Source organism: Cetorhinus maximus, chromosome 26 (genome assembly GCF_964194155.1).
Source record: "Cetorhinus maximus chromosome 26, sCetMax3.hap1.1, whole genome shotgun sequence".
Lineage (NCBI taxonomy): Eukaryota > Metazoa > Chordata > Chondrichthyes > Lamniformes > Cetorhinidae > Cetorhinus > Cetorhinus maximus.
Window position 1 is genome coordinate 2,815,947 of NC_135904.1, and position 17,908 is coordinate 2,833,854.

General features: G+C 44.9%; 1 protein-coding gene and 1 long non-coding RNA gene across 2 annotated transcripts in view; one reads left to right on the plus strand and one right to left on the minus strand.

The window, feature by feature from the left end:
* The window catches only part of LOC144668216 (NT-3 growth factor receptor-like), a 658,117-nt gene extending 642,228 nt beyond the window's left edge, over positions 1-15,889 (minus strand). The window contains exon 1 of the mRNA XM_078529980.1: positions 15,565-15,889. Within this exon, the coding sequence (XP_078386106.1) occupies positions 15,565-15,770 (206 nt within the window). The 5' untranslated portion in view covers positions 15,771-15,889. The remainder of the gene's footprint in view (positions 1-15,564) is intronic.
* A 238-nt stretch (positions 15,890-16,127) lies between these two features.
* LOC144668218 (uncharacterized) overlaps positions 16,128-17,908 on the plus strand; it is a 41,211-nt gene continuing 39,430 nt past the window's right edge. The window contains exon 1 of the long non-coding RNA XR_013573457.1: positions 16,128-16,293. This is a non-coding gene — a long non-coding RNA (uncharacterized LOC144668218). The remainder of the gene's footprint in view (positions 16,294-17,908) is intronic.

A 17,908-nucleotide genomic window follows, 5' to 3' on the forward strand; every position in this document is an offset into this window, starting at 1 on the left:
TCCACTATACCAGGTGCTATCTAACATTTTTTAGCTGTTTAGCAATTAATGTTGCTATCAACGCTCAACAGGACATTTTACATTCTTGCTACTATTATAGTTTGGCCTTTTACAGTTCCATAAATTTGCTTGGCAGTTAATCCCAAGTGAAAGTCGAGCGTGATATTATTCTACCACCTTCCAAAGGCAAGGAAGATCATGTGCGAGCATGTGACAAAATCAGTAGCTAAAATAAATCGCTGAGGGTTTTCTGCTTAATCTCAGGGCACACACAAAATTATTTAGATACTTGGAGAGGTAAAAGCAGAATATAAGGAGTGACAATGTTCCACAGAGAGTTAGCTGAGCCATGCAAACCTACAAAATAATATTTAGAATAAAACAATCTAAATTTATCTCACTTGAAATTCATCAGAAAAATACATTCTTTGTCACTATACATCTCCTGGGAGAGAAAAAAAGCACTGATTTTGAAAATGTCGGAATCATTAATTGCTAAGCAACAAAAAAATGTTGGATTTACAAACATTCAGGAACTGCACTTTTAGTTCTTCTGTAAGGACAGAATGAACAAAAAGAAATGTATATAGTCACTGAAGACACTAATGCACCGAGTAATTTTTGAGAATCGTGATGGCCCAGGTTTTGTAGTGGTAATGGCAGCTAAACTGTCAGTGTTCACTGTCTTTGCTTAACTGAAGCTGACTGAAACTTCTGGGACTGAATTCTTTTGGCTCCTGGGTGGTGGACACAGAGGTGCAAGGCCCAGTAAAATAGTGAGGTCCCGCCACCAGGGAAGATTCCCAATGTCAGGCAGGAGGCGGGTCAGCATGCAAATCAGCTGCCCGCTCCATGCAGGCAGACAGCCAAATGCATAATTAAGGCCCTGTTATGGACCATAAAGCAGGGCCGCTGGCATTTTGCCAGCAGTGGGGTGGCCACCTGCCACCTGTACCGCCAGCTTCATGGAGATGGCCACCGAGCAGCAACCCAATGACCATTGGAGACTCTGCGGCCCAAAAAGTGGGCCATGGGCAAGGAAGGCAGCCTCCTTCACCCCAACAATCCCCCCAGAGGTGTTCCCCTCCAATCAGCAGGGCCATCTGCTCTCAGCCATCCTTAATTTATCATTTCTAACGACCTGTTCGGTGCCCTCAACATTTTCCTACCTGCTTCAGCAGTGCTCACCTCTCCTGTCCTTAATTGGTGCTGGGTTCAGAGGTGGCCAATCAGGAGCCCACCTCTGGTACAATCGCTGAGTCAGTCCCGCTGGCAACAAGTGCGGGCTCAGGACCCCCCCATTTGATCCCACATCAGGGTCCTGAAGCCACTGGTAAAATTCAATCGCTGTCAGTGATCCTGTGCTTCTCCACAGGGTGTGCTTTATTGAGTCGCTCCGCCCCCCCCCACCCCACTCCCACCCAGACCACAATCAATGGAAATCAATTAAATTGACAAGAATTTCCACTCTAAACTCTATTAATCTCCCAGTAAAAACATGAAAAAGATACACTTTCTTAAATGAGATGTAACTGGGCACTTAATGGAGTACTAATGTCATAATTACTGCTAAACACTGCTAAAAAGCTAATTTTATATTTATGGAATGTCAACATTTTCCATAATGGTAAAATTATCCACACACTTAAAAAAATGCATTTATTAAGTCTGCTTGTCTTTATTTTGGCTTCTATCTTAATCCATTGATTTATTTTGCCATCTGAAAATGCAAATTAAAATTGAAGTGCTTTTAACTTCCTAGCTTTACTGTGGGTGAATTCGTCAATGTGATTGGTTGCTTATCTGCTTTACTGACATCACTGTTGCTGCATGTTCGGAGGTCCCCTGGACATGGTAGCAGGTTTATACTATCCTCGGAAAAGGGGAAAACCATGCCACAGTGATTGGTAGGTCTTTGTGGGCATCCTTCTTTGAAGTGCCCTTGATTCTCCATTGACTGCAAAATCTGTGCCTATGCAGTTTTGTTAAATTGGTGGATTCAAGAGTGTTTTGCAGATACAATATCATGAAAATATGGGGAAGGAGGTTATCATAGAGTAAAGAGTCAATTCATCATAATCTCGCATCAGTAGAATGTTTGAAAGACAAAAGGAAGACTTGGTCACTGATGGAATTGTAACAATATTTAAAAAGGCACAACCTTCTATCATTACTTCCAGATGAGATCTTAACTGAGGCTGGAAGTGATGTTAACATCTCTCAGGACATCAGCGTGTTGAGATCTTCCCACCAACCCCATCTGAAGTCTGTTTAAGTGTTACAAGCACCAGACTGGTCAAGTGATACAATCTGCAAGCAGGTTCTTCTGAAGATCCAACTGACCAGAGGCAAAGCCAATTTCCATCCCAATAACCTCCTATCGAGACAATGGCCTCACACATTTCCACTACAGAGGTAAAATAAAGATGAAGCACCAGCTTAAGTTGCGGGAGCATATTTCATGCACTGTGTCCAAAGGGAAGCATTAATAGGGACACACATTGATTGCAGTGAATTTGCCACTTCTGCTGAGAGTATTCTTGTACAAATTTAGAATTGAACTTCATTGGGTGGTAACAATGGGAGCTTTGTGAGTTGTTTAACAAAGGGATACTGTAGGTGAAGGTATATTTCTGGAGGAATACGGAAGATGCAAACAGCACTTTTAATGAGTTGGCCACATTTACAAATAAAGTTGTTCTACAGCCAGCAATGGATTCCCTTTGGCAGCCTCTCCAGGCTGCTCTTCCTGTTGCCCTTACCTTACCTTTGGGATCATCCTCCTGTTGCTTCTTTGTGATGCAAAGGTTATGTAGCATACAATAATCCTTGAAATCTTTGAGGATGTATTACAGGGCACCCCAAAATTTAACAAGGCTTCTGAAGCATTGTTTCAAATGCCAGTGTTGTGCTTGATGATTTCTCTGGTAGATCCAAGAACATTATTATTCCTGCCCTTAACTTTGCACAGGATTTTTACATATATATCATGAGTCATGGCAACAGAGGGTGGCCTTGACTGCCCTGCAGCCTTTTGAGATTCATCTTTGTGGGTCAAGTAGTAGTGGAACAATGGACTACCTTAACATTAATGTATTATTACAGCCTGAGAACTCAATAATGTGGTGTGGATAATCACAAATGAGCTACACAATAGGATAGTGGTATCCCTTCCTATTCACAGAGGTAGTGGCATTGTATAATGGATCTAAAAGGATTACAAAGATATTATACACATGTTTGAGAACCCTGTTAATCTTTAAAATTGCCCAGCCCTCTCATGCTGCTATTGGTCACCTTTGTGGAAGAAAGAACCAACCTGCACTTATATAGTGCCTTTCATGACTTCAGAATGTCCTAAATTTCTTTACAGTTAATGAATAATGAAGTGTAGTTACCGTTGTTATGTAGGAAACACAGCACCAACTCACAAACAACAAGGTCCCACAAACAGCAATGAGATAAATGACCAGGTAATTTGTTTAATGGTGTAGGTTGAGGGATTAACATTGCCTAGGACACAGGAGAGACTTCCATGTTTCTTTTTTCTGCAGAATACTGCAGTGGGTTCATTTACATCCACCTAATTGGGCAGAGAGGGCCTCAGTTTAACATTGCATCTGAAAGAGTTCATAAATCATGCAATGGTTCAGACTTGCTTCACACATCTGTCCATTATTGGTTGATAGATATCCATGATATCCCCAGTGGATACTTGAAACAGCTCCAACACATACAAGTTAAGTGGCTTTCACAGCCGCTGGCAATACTGTGCCTGTGATGAAGTTGAGCTACAGGTCTGCTTGCAGCATGCTACATAAATCCATTGTGGCTTTCCTGGTAAATCAAAGCCTCTATACCCTGGATGAGCGAGGATGCATGCACCCCTGCTGCAGTATGCATTAGTGTGGGATCAGGGCACCTCTGCTGTGGCCTGACCTCTCTCAGCTGGAACACCTCCTCTACTTCCAAGAAGATATCGGGAAATTCCCAGCGGAAAATCTATTGTGGCACGATAGAGCAGGAGCAAAATAAATGCTGAACCGCTGCACTGTTCCACTATTCGATTAGATCATGGCTGATCTGTATCTTAACCCCAGTTGGCAAAAAGGCTCTTGAAAGAACTCAGTGACAAAAGGAGAAAAAGCACAAAGAAATCACCATCAAGATAAAAAAGGTTGATACCACATCTCGAGCTGCCGCACTTGAAGTTGCTGGTTTACAGCTGACCCCTACAGTCAAGCGGAGTTCTGGAGACTTGGAATAGTTTCTGACCAAACATTCACGTCTTAAGCAAAATCCAAGGAAAACAACCACTTTAAACCTAGAATGAGAAATTCACAGGCCTTGCACAATTCTGAAGTCCTTTGACGGTCAGTTCCAGATGTTGTGGGTTTATAAAATTAATCTGTTTAAATGTGGAACGGGGGCGTGGGATATTGAGAGTTTCTGAGACTCTTGTCAGTTTATCAAAAATTGCCTACAGAAACTGCACGTGACGCTATTGTAGGAAAGGTCAGATCACAATGCCATTTCTTTTGACATATCCCTGGTAAGGAAATTTATATCCCTTGAATCTCAATTTCAGTGCTTGATATTTTGCTTTTTTGCCACAAATCTCATTTGTGGCAGCCTGTCTCAGTCCCAGGTCTATTTAAATGATGAAACTATTACTACTGGAGCGTAAATATTACAGAACAACATCAGAGCACCAGGATATATTGGGGCCAGGAACGACACTTGGCCCAATTAAAACGGAGTCTGGTTTGAAGAATACCATCCGGACAAGCCCCCAACTCCCCACCAAAAAAAAAAGGAAGAAAAATGTGGTTACTTAACATGTGCACCTGCTGAAGAAAATACAAACAGGTTTCAAGCAACTAAGGACTTGCTCTCTGCTCCATTACTTCAACAGGAGTTCAACAGCTTTCGTATTGAGATGTAGTGACTTTCTACATGACATTAGTGAATGGCTGCAGGTTTAAAACTCCTTGGAGCCTGTCCAAAACATTGGAACATCTGCTGCAGACTGAACCATCAACCCATCTCAAGCTCAACCTGAAATTTTGCAAGTAATTAAAAGTCCCCAAGTCCCCTAACCAGAACACTGAACAATTCAACAATCCATCCTGAAAAATCGAGGGAATAGCAAACATGAGAAAAATCCCAAACCCTCCGTCTCCCCTCCAGCCACTCAAAAAAATGCAGTTAAATCGAACAGAGGGGAAACGAGCCAGGGCAATTTGTACCCAATTGGAAAAGACCATCACTTAGCACAAGGCACAAGTCAGGAGTGTGATGGAATACTCCCCACTTGCCTGGATGAGTGCAGCTCCCACAACACTCAAGAAGCTTGACACCATCCAGGACAAAGCAGCCCGCTTGATTGGCACCACATCCACAAACATTCACTCCCTCCACCACCGACAGACAGTAGCAGCAGTGAGTACCATCTACAAGATGCACCGCAGGAGTTCACCAAGTCTCCTTCCACAGCACCTTCCAAACCCACGACCACTACCATCTAGAAGGTCAAGGGCAGCAGATAGATGGGGAACACCACCACCTGGAAGTTCCCCTCCAAGTCACTCACCACCCTGACTTGGAAATATATCGCTGTTCCTTCACTGTCGCTGGGTCAAAATCCTGGAACTCCCTCCCTAACAGCACTGTGGGAGTACCTACACCACATGGACTGCAATGGTTCAAGAAGGCAGCTCACCACCACCTTCGTAGGGAGGGCAATAAATGCTGACCTAGCCAGCGAAGCCCACATCCCGAGAATGAATTAAAAAAAGCACAGTGAATGCGGACACAGTTGAAATCAATTATCAGTCAGCACATTAAACATGGACGCAGCTAATATAGGCTGTCACCAACAACAACAACTTATACTTATATAACACCTTTAATGTAATAAAATGTCCCAAGGCACTTCACAGGAGCATTATAAAACAAAATGTGACACTGAGCCACATAAAGATATATTGGCTCAGATGACTAAAAGCTTGGTCAAAGAGCTAGATTTTAAGGAGTGTCTTAAGGCAGAAAAATGAGGCAGAGAAGCAAAAATGTGTTGGGAAGGAATTCCAGAGTTTAGAGCCTAGGCAACCAAAGACGCAGCCACCAATCATGCAGCAATTAAAATCAGGGATACCCAAGCGGCCAGATTTAGATTAGCACAGATATCTCAAAGGATTTTAGGACTGGAGGAAAATGCAGAGATAGGGGAGGATGAGGCCAAGGAGGAATTTGAAAACAAGGATGAGAATTTTAAAATCAAAACATTCCTTTACCGAAAACCAGTTCGGTCAGCGAGCACAGGAGTTATAGGGGAACTGGACTTGGTGCATTTAAAACATGGGTAGGAGAATTTTGGATGTTTAGGGAGGGTTAAATGTAGAAGACCAGCCAGCACAGGAAACATGTAGCTGGCAGGAATAGTCTGTCACCTAGCATAATGATCATGAATCCAGCAAGGATAGGTTGTTACCCACTGCAGGGAAATATGATTTAGTTAACTCAGAAGCGGCAGCCGTCCCCATCTGCATGTAATGCTGTAATTTTCACAGAGTCACAGTCACTGCACAAAAAGCAATGTCCTAGTGGCACAGTTGGAATGCCAATGCCTCATTCAAACCTTGAAGTTAAGAAGCCTATCTCCTGTACAAAAACCCAGTTTTATCATAGCAATGACTGATAATCACTGCAGCTGTTTACATGTTCCTGCAGATTTTCTGCCGAATGTTAAGAAGTTTGTGCAGTTGACATTTATTCAATGGCTGCTGACTGAAACGGTTTGATTAAATGGGTCCCAATAAGTGCAAATGATTGAGTTCAATGCTCATTACTGAGCTTCAACAAAAGTCCAAGAGTTCATGTAACAGCAGACTTGATCCATCCAAGAATAAATGCATCTGTATAAACAGTGATTAAATTGCCTTTGAGATCAGCTAGGTAGTTTATGTACCCTGTCACTAAAATGTACAAAGGCTCACACGTCTATAGATCTCCATTTCAAATTGTCTCCATAGCCTGGCTCTTTACCATTGCTGCAATATAGCAACAACCCTTGAAAAATATCATTATCTATGATATGGAATCAGTCTAGTACATCTTGTAGTTCCTCTCCAGCCTCTAGACCATATCCTCTGTCACCATTGCAATCATTCTTGTCTGATGCTGTTTCTTCAATATTAATTCATTCTGTGCTTCTCTGAATTTCTACTTTTCCTCCTAAGTTCCAAATTTCAGTCCTGCACAGTCATCTCTCCTTATTGCAAACTCCTTAAGGGTCATCAGTCTTTCACTTACTCTAACTTGGTTTGCAGGAACTCTTTGGGGCTCCTTTGGGAACTTTCTGTCCTTCCTTGCTTCCTACAATGAATAGGTCTTTAAAACCTAAGTTTAATGTTACTTTCTCAATATTTCTAGATTTGTCTCATATTTTTACCCAAGTTAATATCCTACAATATGAGTCTTGATCCGTCACAGTGAGTAATAATTTTAAAAGCTCACTTTTAAAGAAAAACATCTTTATGTGATGTTTGCCTTCCTCTTTGAACCACTTTGGTACCATGATATTTTTCCAAGAATATACTTTATTCATAAAATATCTAAAAGTACATTTCAAAGTGAACATTATGAAAAGTGCAAAAATATTCAACTTTTCTCCATAGGGCATGGTGCACTTAATACAATTGCAATACACAAGTTATTTGCTATATGCATTCAATGTCAGACATACAACTCGGGTGGTTCTACAGTTTCCAGCCCCTCACTGCACTTTGGCTGAAAGTCCTTAGGCAGTGGCCTTTCCCCATTGGGCCTTTGCTGTGGCTGCTCCAAGCTTTACTGCGTCCCTCAGCATGTAGTCCTGGATCTTGGAATGTGCCAGTCTGCAACACTCGGTCGTGGGCAACTCCTTGCACCAGTACCATGATATTAGATTGCAAGATTTTGATCGAGTGACAATGAAAGCATACGTCCAAGTCAGAATGCTCTGACACCTGGAAGGGACACTTCCAAGTGATAGTGCTCTGACATCTTTGCTGCTCTGGTTCATTTTGGTTGTTGAGATCATGGAGGGAGGGAAGTACAGTTGAAGTAAGCTTGGCAAATTGCTGTAGATGGCACATACAGCAGTCACAGTGTGCCAGTGATGGAGGGACGGGATATTGAGCTCCCTAAGCCAATAATCAATGGTTTATCCCATTTTAGGATAAGAAATAAAATTGCAATCAGGAATAATTTTGATCAATTACAGGAAAAAAGGTTATTTCCACCAAGGTTTCACCTACACAATTTCACACAAATCCTAAATCTGGGCCATCTAGTAAATTTCTTTTTTAAAATCAAATTACTCTTCAATTATTCCCTGTTGAATGGGCCAGGTGTAGGAAACTTTATTTTAAAAGCAGAAACTGGAACTAAAGAGTGAATGCACAGATTAAGCATTAGTGCAGCAATGATACTTGACTTTGGTCAGAATGCTACTTTTAGATAAGAAATGCTTGACTGCTGTGTCAGATATCATTCCCTCAAAAGCAATTACTTGCTCTCAGTATATGAACCAGAATACCTAGTAATTATATTGTGAACAGTACTGCTCACTAGTTGAACCTATTATGTAGCACACATTCCAAGATAGTACCTTAACCGTTAGCTTGATAAAAACATGTTTGAATTTATGTGTGGCCAAATTGAGGCTATGAAAGTGCCCTATATGCCCTTTATAACATACTCTGTATAACATATAACAGTCTATGTCACTCCATAACATATCAGTCACCATTATGGCTTGGACTTATATCACCATTCCTTCATCATCACTAGGTCAAAATCCTAGAATTCCCTACCTGATAGCATTGACATAATGAACCATCAAGTAACATCCCTGTCTAATAACACAGTGGGATACATGATGAAATCTCAGACAAGATTATATTCATTATGGCTCCTGTAATTAATGAACATTCAGTAAAAATACACAACACTTAGAACGTATTTTTAGCACACTTTCCAAATACAGAATTTTGCAAGGAACATTTTGCTTTCCGATTAATACTAGAGCACAAGCTAAATAAAGTTTGCTCCATTTTGGTCAGGCAGCTTAAAATAAATAGCTTCACCATCAGAATCTCTTAAAATCCTGGAAAGAGTAACTGAGCTTGACAGAGCAAGGGAGCTGATTAGCATTATTAAAGACACAGGGTGCTCGATAGCAACCAGACAATGGAAAGGGACTGGGCTTTCAAGTAAATGTCTCAGGGTAGGAACCCTGGCTGATTTTTGTCTTCCCAGCCCAGGCACACCGGGGTGGAGAAAAATTGTTGCAGCTCAACTGTGCCTTAATTGAGTTCATTTAACTCAACACAAATAAGTGTTTCAATCCTGGGATTCTCCTTGGTCTTGTGGCTCAGTAACACTCAGGCAGTGCACATGTATTCACTGAGCGATCAGGACAGTCCACTCATCCGCTTCATGAAATATTTTCCTGTCGCAATTCATGTATAATTGGGGAGGGGAAGTGGTTTTAAACAACAGAGAGAGATGAAGACCACCCTCATTTTTCAGTTAAGAAACAAACCTTGATCTGGCGTAGGGGTCGCACACCCCTCCATCTGCACTATTCAATTTGCTTGTTGGCACATGTTTATGTGCACAAAGAATATGAATAGATCAAACATTTAGACAGCAGTTGTGGAATGTAATAAGATAAAATGGGAAGCATAGAACTAATTGAACACACACACAAACACACACACACACACACACAGCCTCACACCCTCACACACCACACACACACACACACACCCCCACAAAAAGGTTCCTGAACATGGTAGTCAGTCTATACACAAAACCAATATTAGGTCACCACTAACTCACCAGAGGTGAACTCATAGTGCTCCACATCAATTAGATTTTTTTTATTGCAATTCAAAAACATTTGGCCAAAGATGGCAGGTGCTCACAAACCAAGCATCTGCTGTCAACAGGGAAAGTCATTTTAGAATCAGGACTATAGAATCAAAAATGCCTCTGAATGTTAATTATAGTTATGCTTTCTCAAGTCTAATCATTAGATGGGAATATGTTTGTCTTAATGTTGAACTCTATATACATTAAGGTGGATCAATATAAGCACAGCCAGTTCTATCTATATGCTAATCCTAGCAAAGCATGTTGGAAAGACTCTGTCCCGCAATCTTTTTGAATGTTCAACAGCATCAATTAGATGTTGTTTTCCAGCTGCCCCTTGTGAACTGTTTTAAAATAAAATAAAAGACTAAAAACCTTTGTACATAGAATGTTGTATTTTCCAGACGCCATCACCTCAACCACTGGAGTCTACCACTTGGCAGGCCTGTGCTAGATACAAGAGTTACATTTATAAATATAGATCCAATAACTGCAGACAGTTACTGTGAGCTATGGGCCCATTCCCTCATACACACCATGGATTTTCTTGTTAAGTTGTGATAGATTGCCCTCAATACACAGTGCCATTTCTAAACCTTTACCTGCAACTGGAATGGTACAACCTTTGTAAAGAGGTTTAAACCAACAGGAATTGCTAGCTAGGCCCCACAGCCTCACAGCCAGGTTTAGTGTGAAACCTCAGCAAATTTTATTTCGATATTTTGGACTAACATTTTGCAGGAAAATATTCACAAAGATAACTTGTGCTGGAGTCTCCTGAAGAAACATCAATCTTAATAAAGTAAGACACCGGTATAGATCCCACTTTAAAACATTAGCATATCTTTCAGATGTTGATAGATCTTTTGGGCATTTCCAATATTTTATATTTCATGTTTCTGGAATAGTTATGAATATATTTTATACTTAAGAAATTAAACATTGCATGGGATTGCCCCTTGTTAGCTCATACATTAATTTCATTTTTTAAAAATATTGTGCTGCATTATGAGGGTACAGTTCTGCATTTTTTTGCTAGTTCCAGTCGGTTTTAAAAATGACAAGTTGTTTTGAAATGTTTCCCTGAGATGCCTTAATGCAGCAGGCCACGTGTGGGTACATTCCCTGGAGATTAGATTAAATGTGTTAGTCAACTGTAGATTCAGCCTTCAGCACAGTCTGAAACCAGTGCATCTGTGGGTTTATTGACCAGTTTAGGATCCCACTACCTTCAATGGTTGAGTCGTTTTAATTTACAATTGTTAACAGTAGCAGAGCAGTCAGTGCAATATCGGGCTGTTAATTCAATTTAGCTTCCTATAGATCGCCACTAAGTAACTTATTTTCCTTGAAAAGCACATCAATTGTTCACAGTACAATTGGGTGTGATAATCTGATGTCCAAGGCCATGGGATGATCTTATACCTACACCTGGTCATTTGTATATACTGCAGTTAAAAACAGAACAATAAAGATGTTCAACTGCATTCTGCAATAAATTATTTAGCAAGACAGGAATTCGCACACAATTCCTTCAAATGTAAACTATAAGACGCTCTTATTCTCCGCCTCCGCCTCTACGTGTTACACTCTCTCCACTTTACCCTCTGTCCTGCTCCCTGTCACACTCTCCCACAGAGTCTACCAGCATCACACCTCGTCACAGTCTGGAATACTTTGCAGTGTCCTGGTCGCATTCTTGCCTCCCCAAGTCTTTCTCCATCTCTGTTATGTACCCCACTCCCCCCCATTCCCTGTTGCCCACTCTCAGTCTGCCTTTCTTCAGAGAGACTGAGTGAAGATGAATGAATGAGAAAGAGAGGATGGATGAGAGACTGATTGCGAACTCAGCCATTCTAATGTTGGCTGGTCCAGGTCCCAGTGCCCAGTGAGCGGGCGCCCTGACTCCCTGTCCGGTCCCGGACACTGGGGGCCCCTCCCGCCCGGTGCCTGGGCCCTGACCCCAGCCCTTCATCTCGGGTCCCAGTCCCTGAATCCGGTTCCCTCCCAGATGTCAGATTCTGAAATCGAACCAAAAACCTCCACGATAAAGACACACACACACTCCCTCTCTCCCTCCCTCTCTCCCCCTCCCTCCCTCTCTCTGTCCCCCTCCCTCTCTCCCTCTCCCTCTCTCTCTCCCCCTCTCCCCCTCCCTCTCCATCTCTCTCCCCCTCCCTCTCTCTCCCTCTCCATCTCTCTCCCCCTCCCTCTCCCTCCCTCTTTCCCCCTCTCTCTCTCTCTCCCCCTCTCTCTTCCCCTCTCTCCCCCTCCCTCCCTCTCTCCCCCTCTCCCCCTCCCTCTCCATCTCTCTCCCCCCTCCCTCTCTCTCCCTCTCCCCCTCCCTCCCTCTCCCTCCCTCTCTCCCCCTCCCTCTTCCTCTCTCTCCCCCTCTCTCTCTCCCCCTCTCCCCCTCCCTCTCCATCTCTCTCCCCCTCCCTCTCCATCTCTCCCCCTCCCTCTCCATCTCTCTCCCCCCTCCCTCTCCCTCTCTCTCCCTCTCCCCCTCCCTCCCTCTCTCCCCCCTCTCTCTCTCTCCCCCTCTCTCTCCCCCTCCCTCCCTCTCCCTCTCTCCCCCTCTCCCTCCCTCTCTCTCCCTCTCTCCCCCTCTCCCTCCCTCTCTCTTTCCCTCTCTCCCTCTCACTCTCTCTCTCTCTCCCTCCCTCTCTCTGTCACAAGGCCAATCTCTCACTCCCTGCCTGAATATGTTGAGGGTCAGTGGACACTCTCCGTTTCCACGTGTTGAAACTGTTGACAGTTTGACTCGCGTCTGTCAGGAAGTTTCTCGGTCAGTGGCATCGTCCAATCGCGATATGTTCCAAAAAAAAGTGAAGAACTATTTTAACAAGGAAGGAAGAAAAAAACATTTTTCCCAAGTTGAATCTTTCGGGACACAGAGCGTCATTTTCAGACAAGTTTGTCGACAGGAAACAAGTTAAAGAGCGGAGTTTACAGGGTTATTTACAGGAGGGTTACACTCTCTCCACTTTACCCTCTGTCCTGCTCTCCTGCCCAGACCCAGCTCTGGAATCACTGGGACTCCCTGAGATTCCAGCATAAATGGGCTGATTCCAAATGGTTCATTGGCGCCCACATTGTGAACTCTTGAACTTGCTCCAGCCCCAGCACATCTCACTGGGACCGAATTGAAATCCAGCCGGTGTTTGGGGAGTTTCTCCCCAGCCTGGTTCAGAGCCGCGGAAGAGCGAGTGGATCCGGGCTTTCCTGGTGCAGTTGGATGTGATGCTGATCGGGGGAGGCGCAGTTACTTTAACCCAGCGGCCCTGACGCTCTGGCACACACTCTAACCGCTCTTTAATATCTTATCCTACAGCCTCCCCTATGTGTTGGTAGCTAGACCTGCGAGAGAATTGTAAATCTCAGTGATTCCTGGCTGGAAGAGCCCGTCTGAAGCCCCTTGAATATCAGAGGCATGAGAATGATTTGTGTCTGCGGCAAAAAAACAGGGGGTAAGATGTGTCGGTCAATGGGGCAGGGAATGGGACAGGGAATGGGACAGGGAATAGGGCAGGGAATGGGACAGGGAATGGAGCAGGGAATGGGACAGGGATTGGGGCAGGGAATGGGGCAGGGAATGGGACAGGGAATGGAGCAGGGAATGGGACAGGGATTGGGGCAGGGATTGGGGCAGGGAATGGGGCAGGGAATGGGACAGGGAATGGGACAGGGAATGGGGCAGGGAATGGGGCAGGGAATGGGACAGGGATTGGGACAGGGAATGGGGCAGGGAATGGGACAGGGAATGGGGCAGGGAATGGGACAGGGATTGGGACAGGGAATGGGGCAGGGAATGGGGCAGGGAATGGGACAGGGATTGGGACAGGGAATGGGACAGGGATTGGGACAGGGAATGGGGCAGGGAATGGGACAGGGAATGGAGCAGGGAATGGGACAGGGATTGGGGCAGGGAATGGGACAGGGAATGGGGCAGCTCATATCTGACAGAGCCTGACTATAAAGGGGGAAAAAAAAGTTTGAAATGTTTCATTTTATCAAATATCGTGAGAGATCGTTTTACACAAAATACCCAGAAAGTGTCAAATGCAGAAATCGGTGCTTATTTTTCGGACGCCTTATATCCGTATAACCGACTAACCTGAGGGGGGGTTTGGGTGAATGCTCGCAAAGCCAATCTGTTCTACATCTGAAGTCAGTGCATCGCCAACAAACTTCAAAAGGGCGCATGTGACGTCCCTTATCCGGCCTTTTGACTTGAGTTTTCTCTTAAGGTGGGTCTGAGCCCCGCGAGGACCAGATCTGGGTCTGGGTGAAAATAGAACTGCCTCAACTATCGGGTTTCGACTCATTCCGGGCGGCTACTGTCAGGGGATTGGAAAATTCCGTCGGTGCTGATTATGGTCTGTTCGCCTCTCAGAATAGGGTTGAGGCAGGGGGCAAGGAGATGGGTGGGAGGGAGGGAGAGGGGAGGATAAACGAGACTGAGGGACAGGGGTAGGGAAGGACAGAGCAGGAACGCGCCTGGGACGCAGAAGGACAGGGAGAGCAACACATTAAGAGGCAGGGAGAGAGACCCAGATATAGAGACACGGGGCAGAGGAGGAGAAACAGACCCAGGTGTTAAGACGAGTTCAGGCAGGTGAAGACAGAGGAAATAAATTAAACACCTAATGGATTTGAGGCGGTTTTAAAGATGCAGTTAACGGGATTAGTCATTTGAAAAGGACTCCTGATTTCCCCTAGGTGTAAAAGCCAGACACCGCTGCCCAGGCGATGCTGCTCTCTCAGGCTCCCAGTCAGGGAATTGCCAGCAATGTTGACCCTGGCCAAAACCAAAATACTGCGGATGCTGGAAATCTGAAACAAAAAGGTTTCAGAGTCTGATGAAGAGTCACAGGGACGCGAAACATTAACTCTGCCTCTCTCTCCACAGATGCTGTCAGACCTGCTGAGTTTTTTCCCAGCATTTTTCGGTTTAAGTTGACCCTGGTGTTGCTCCCCTACCCCCCGCCCCCCCCCTCCCAGCTACCAGCCCGTCCAGAATTCCAGATCCGGCCTGGGAATGTGATCAGTGGGAAAGTGAAAAGGGGGGGGAGATTATTTGTGCTACGAGATTCGCTTCTGTTCCCTTGCTGATTCATTCAAGTGATGAACTTTTAAGGATCAGAATCGAGGGAATAACCTTCCTGGTTTTTTTTATTTTTCTTTTTCAAATTCTACCTTCTGAGGAGTCCCGCCGAGATTTCTTTTTAAAACTCTGTTTTAAATGTATTTTTTATATATATAAAAAAGCAGAAACGTGTGATGTGGAATTTCAGCTGCACTGCGGTGCTCGGACTGTAAAGGAAAACCTTCCCTGCAAGTCCCACGCTGTAGGTTAACTTCTCGCCCAGGTTGCTTTCCGTCAATTCGCCAGGCACTGGCTCTATATGTTGCAAGTGTCAGTATTGTTTTGAATATGCAGTCAAGTGTTGAGTGGGAGATCTCTGATCACAGCCAAACCCAGCGTTCAGGCGACTGTGCAAATAGGTCGGCGTGTGATCCATCCCCCCTCCACCCCCCTCCCCGAGTCCTGTGCCCAGCGCCTGCGAGGAACGTGCATCGAAATTAAAACACTCACAAAACACACACCAGGCAAACAATAAGAAACCAGCATTTACTTACATTTCCCTGACGTTCTCCATTTCCTGCAAATCCAGGACGGGGAAGATGGTGACATTATCGGGCTGGCTGCAGTAAATCTGGCTCATTTTACAGATGCAGTTCCCCGGGCACCCCAGCACCCAGAAACAGTTTTGCAAACTGCAAGTAACCCACAAAATCCTCCACAGAAATCCCCGGGAAGGCAAGGTAGGAGGCCAGCACGACATGGTCAGTGTCTCAAACTGTTACAAGCTTGTCCGAGCCTTATGGGGTTTTTTTTTGCTCTTCTGTTCCTCTCCTCCTCCCCAGCCGCTAACACGCTCCCATAGACAGGAGAGAGAGAGAGAGGGAGGGAGGGGGGACAGTCAGGGAGCAGACAACGTCCCCTTCAAAACATCTTCACATCAGCCGCTCTTTGTATTTGTCACCTTAGTTACTTCGATAATTCCTCCCCCCCCCACCCCAAAAAAAAAGAGAGAGCGAGGAACCGAAATACAACCGGAGCAATCAGAAGAGGAGGGGAAGGGGAGGTGGGTTGGAGGGAGGGGAGGGAGGGAGGGGGGGTTGGGGTGGTGAAATGGAACTAAACCAGAGCAGAAATTGACCAGCTGGAAAATCCCAGGGAAACTGACAAAACACCTGGGAGTCCAGAGATGATCCAGATCCAGAGCCAAAGGGGGCTGTCCAGCCACGGACACAGCCACCGAGTTAGACTGAGATACCGTGACGCAGGGATGCTGCGTGCTGTTGGTAAGAAAAATGAGAGCGAGAGAGAGAGAGAGAGAAACCAGCAGACGTGATTAGAGAGACATGATGTAGAGCGAAGGCTGGAGGCGAGCGCGCCCCGCTCAGTTTATAGATTTCCAATTCTGTGCATCACCAGTGTGAGTGGGAATAGAGCCTCCCCCTACCTCCTACTCCTCTCCGGGGGATTCAGTAATGACTATGCAACAGTAATAAGTAGAGTTTTTTTTAATCCAATTTTCAGAGATTTAACAGTTGAAAGTTATAAATTGCAGCCAGTGTATTTCAACTAAAATATGCCAACATTACATCTGCAGAAAAAAAGAAATAACTCCCTCGCCTCAAAGGGGAGAGAGAGCTGGAGCCCAGCCCAGCGATGTGGGAATGGGGCAGGTTCAGTGAGGGAACAAGGGGTTCATTTATGGACCGGCTCTCCCTGCGCTCTGCTGATGAATGGCCAAAGCCAAGGCAAAAATCCACCAGCAGATGCCCAGAAAAATCAGGAAGTGTGCCAGAGACAGGGGCTGCCAGAGAACAGTGTGTGAGAGGGAGAGAGAGGAGAGTGTGTGAGGGAGAGAGAAGAGAGTGTGTGAGGGAGAGTGGGAGATGGAGAGTGTGTGTGTGTGTTTAAGGGAGAGAGGGAGGGGAGAGAGAGGAGAGTGTTTGAGGGAGAGAGGAGAGTGTGTGTGGGAGAGGGAGAAGGAGGAGAGTGGGAGAGGGAGAGTGGGAGAGGGGAAAAGCAGGGGAGGGAAGAGAGCAGGAGAGTGAGATGGAAGGAGAGTGGGAGAGAGAGAAGAGCAGGAGAGGGCGACGGGACAGAGCAGGAGAGAGAGGGAAGCGAGAGAGGGAGATGGAGGAGAGCAGGAGAGGGAGGAGAGAGGGAGAGGGTGTGGGAAAAGTGTGTGAGAGAGGAGGGGGAGAGAGGAGCATGTAAGAGGGAAAAAGAGGAGTGTGTGAGCTGGAGAGGAGCATGTGAGAGGGAGAGAGGGAAAAGCATATGAGGAGAGGGGAGAGTGTGTGAGGGAGAGGGACTTCCAGAGATAGAGTGGAGAGCCTGCGAGAGAGAGAGAGGACAGAGTGTGAGTAGCATGGATTCAAAGAGAGGAGAGTGTGTGAGAGAGGGTGTCTCCCAGAGAGAGAGGAGAATGCGCACAGGGAAAGACTCCCAGGGGCTTGGGAGAAACCTTGATGTGTGAGGAGAGGAACCCAGTGACAGAGGTGATAATGTGCTTACCAGAGTTGTCAGAACAAAACCAACTGGTTTTGAACGTAAAGGGAAATATTTCAGTATCTTTTGAGAGATTTATTTTTTCATAAATAGACAATGCCAGTGGATAGTATGTCCATTTTTATAATTGATTTAAGATACAGTAAAGTGACAAAACAGGTCACTGAAGAGCTAAGAAAGGAAGTAGGTGTGAAAATATTTGGACTGTTTGTACAGTGAGAGGGTTAAGGATGCACAGGAATGTGGTAAATGAGTGTGTTGGAAGATGCCTTTTGGGAATGGTGGAGGGGATCACAGGATCAAATTCACTGCAATAAACCCAAAAAATACAACACTTAAATGAATTGATAGACAAATAAATAAATAGAAGGGTGTAGTAGCACAAAATTGTCC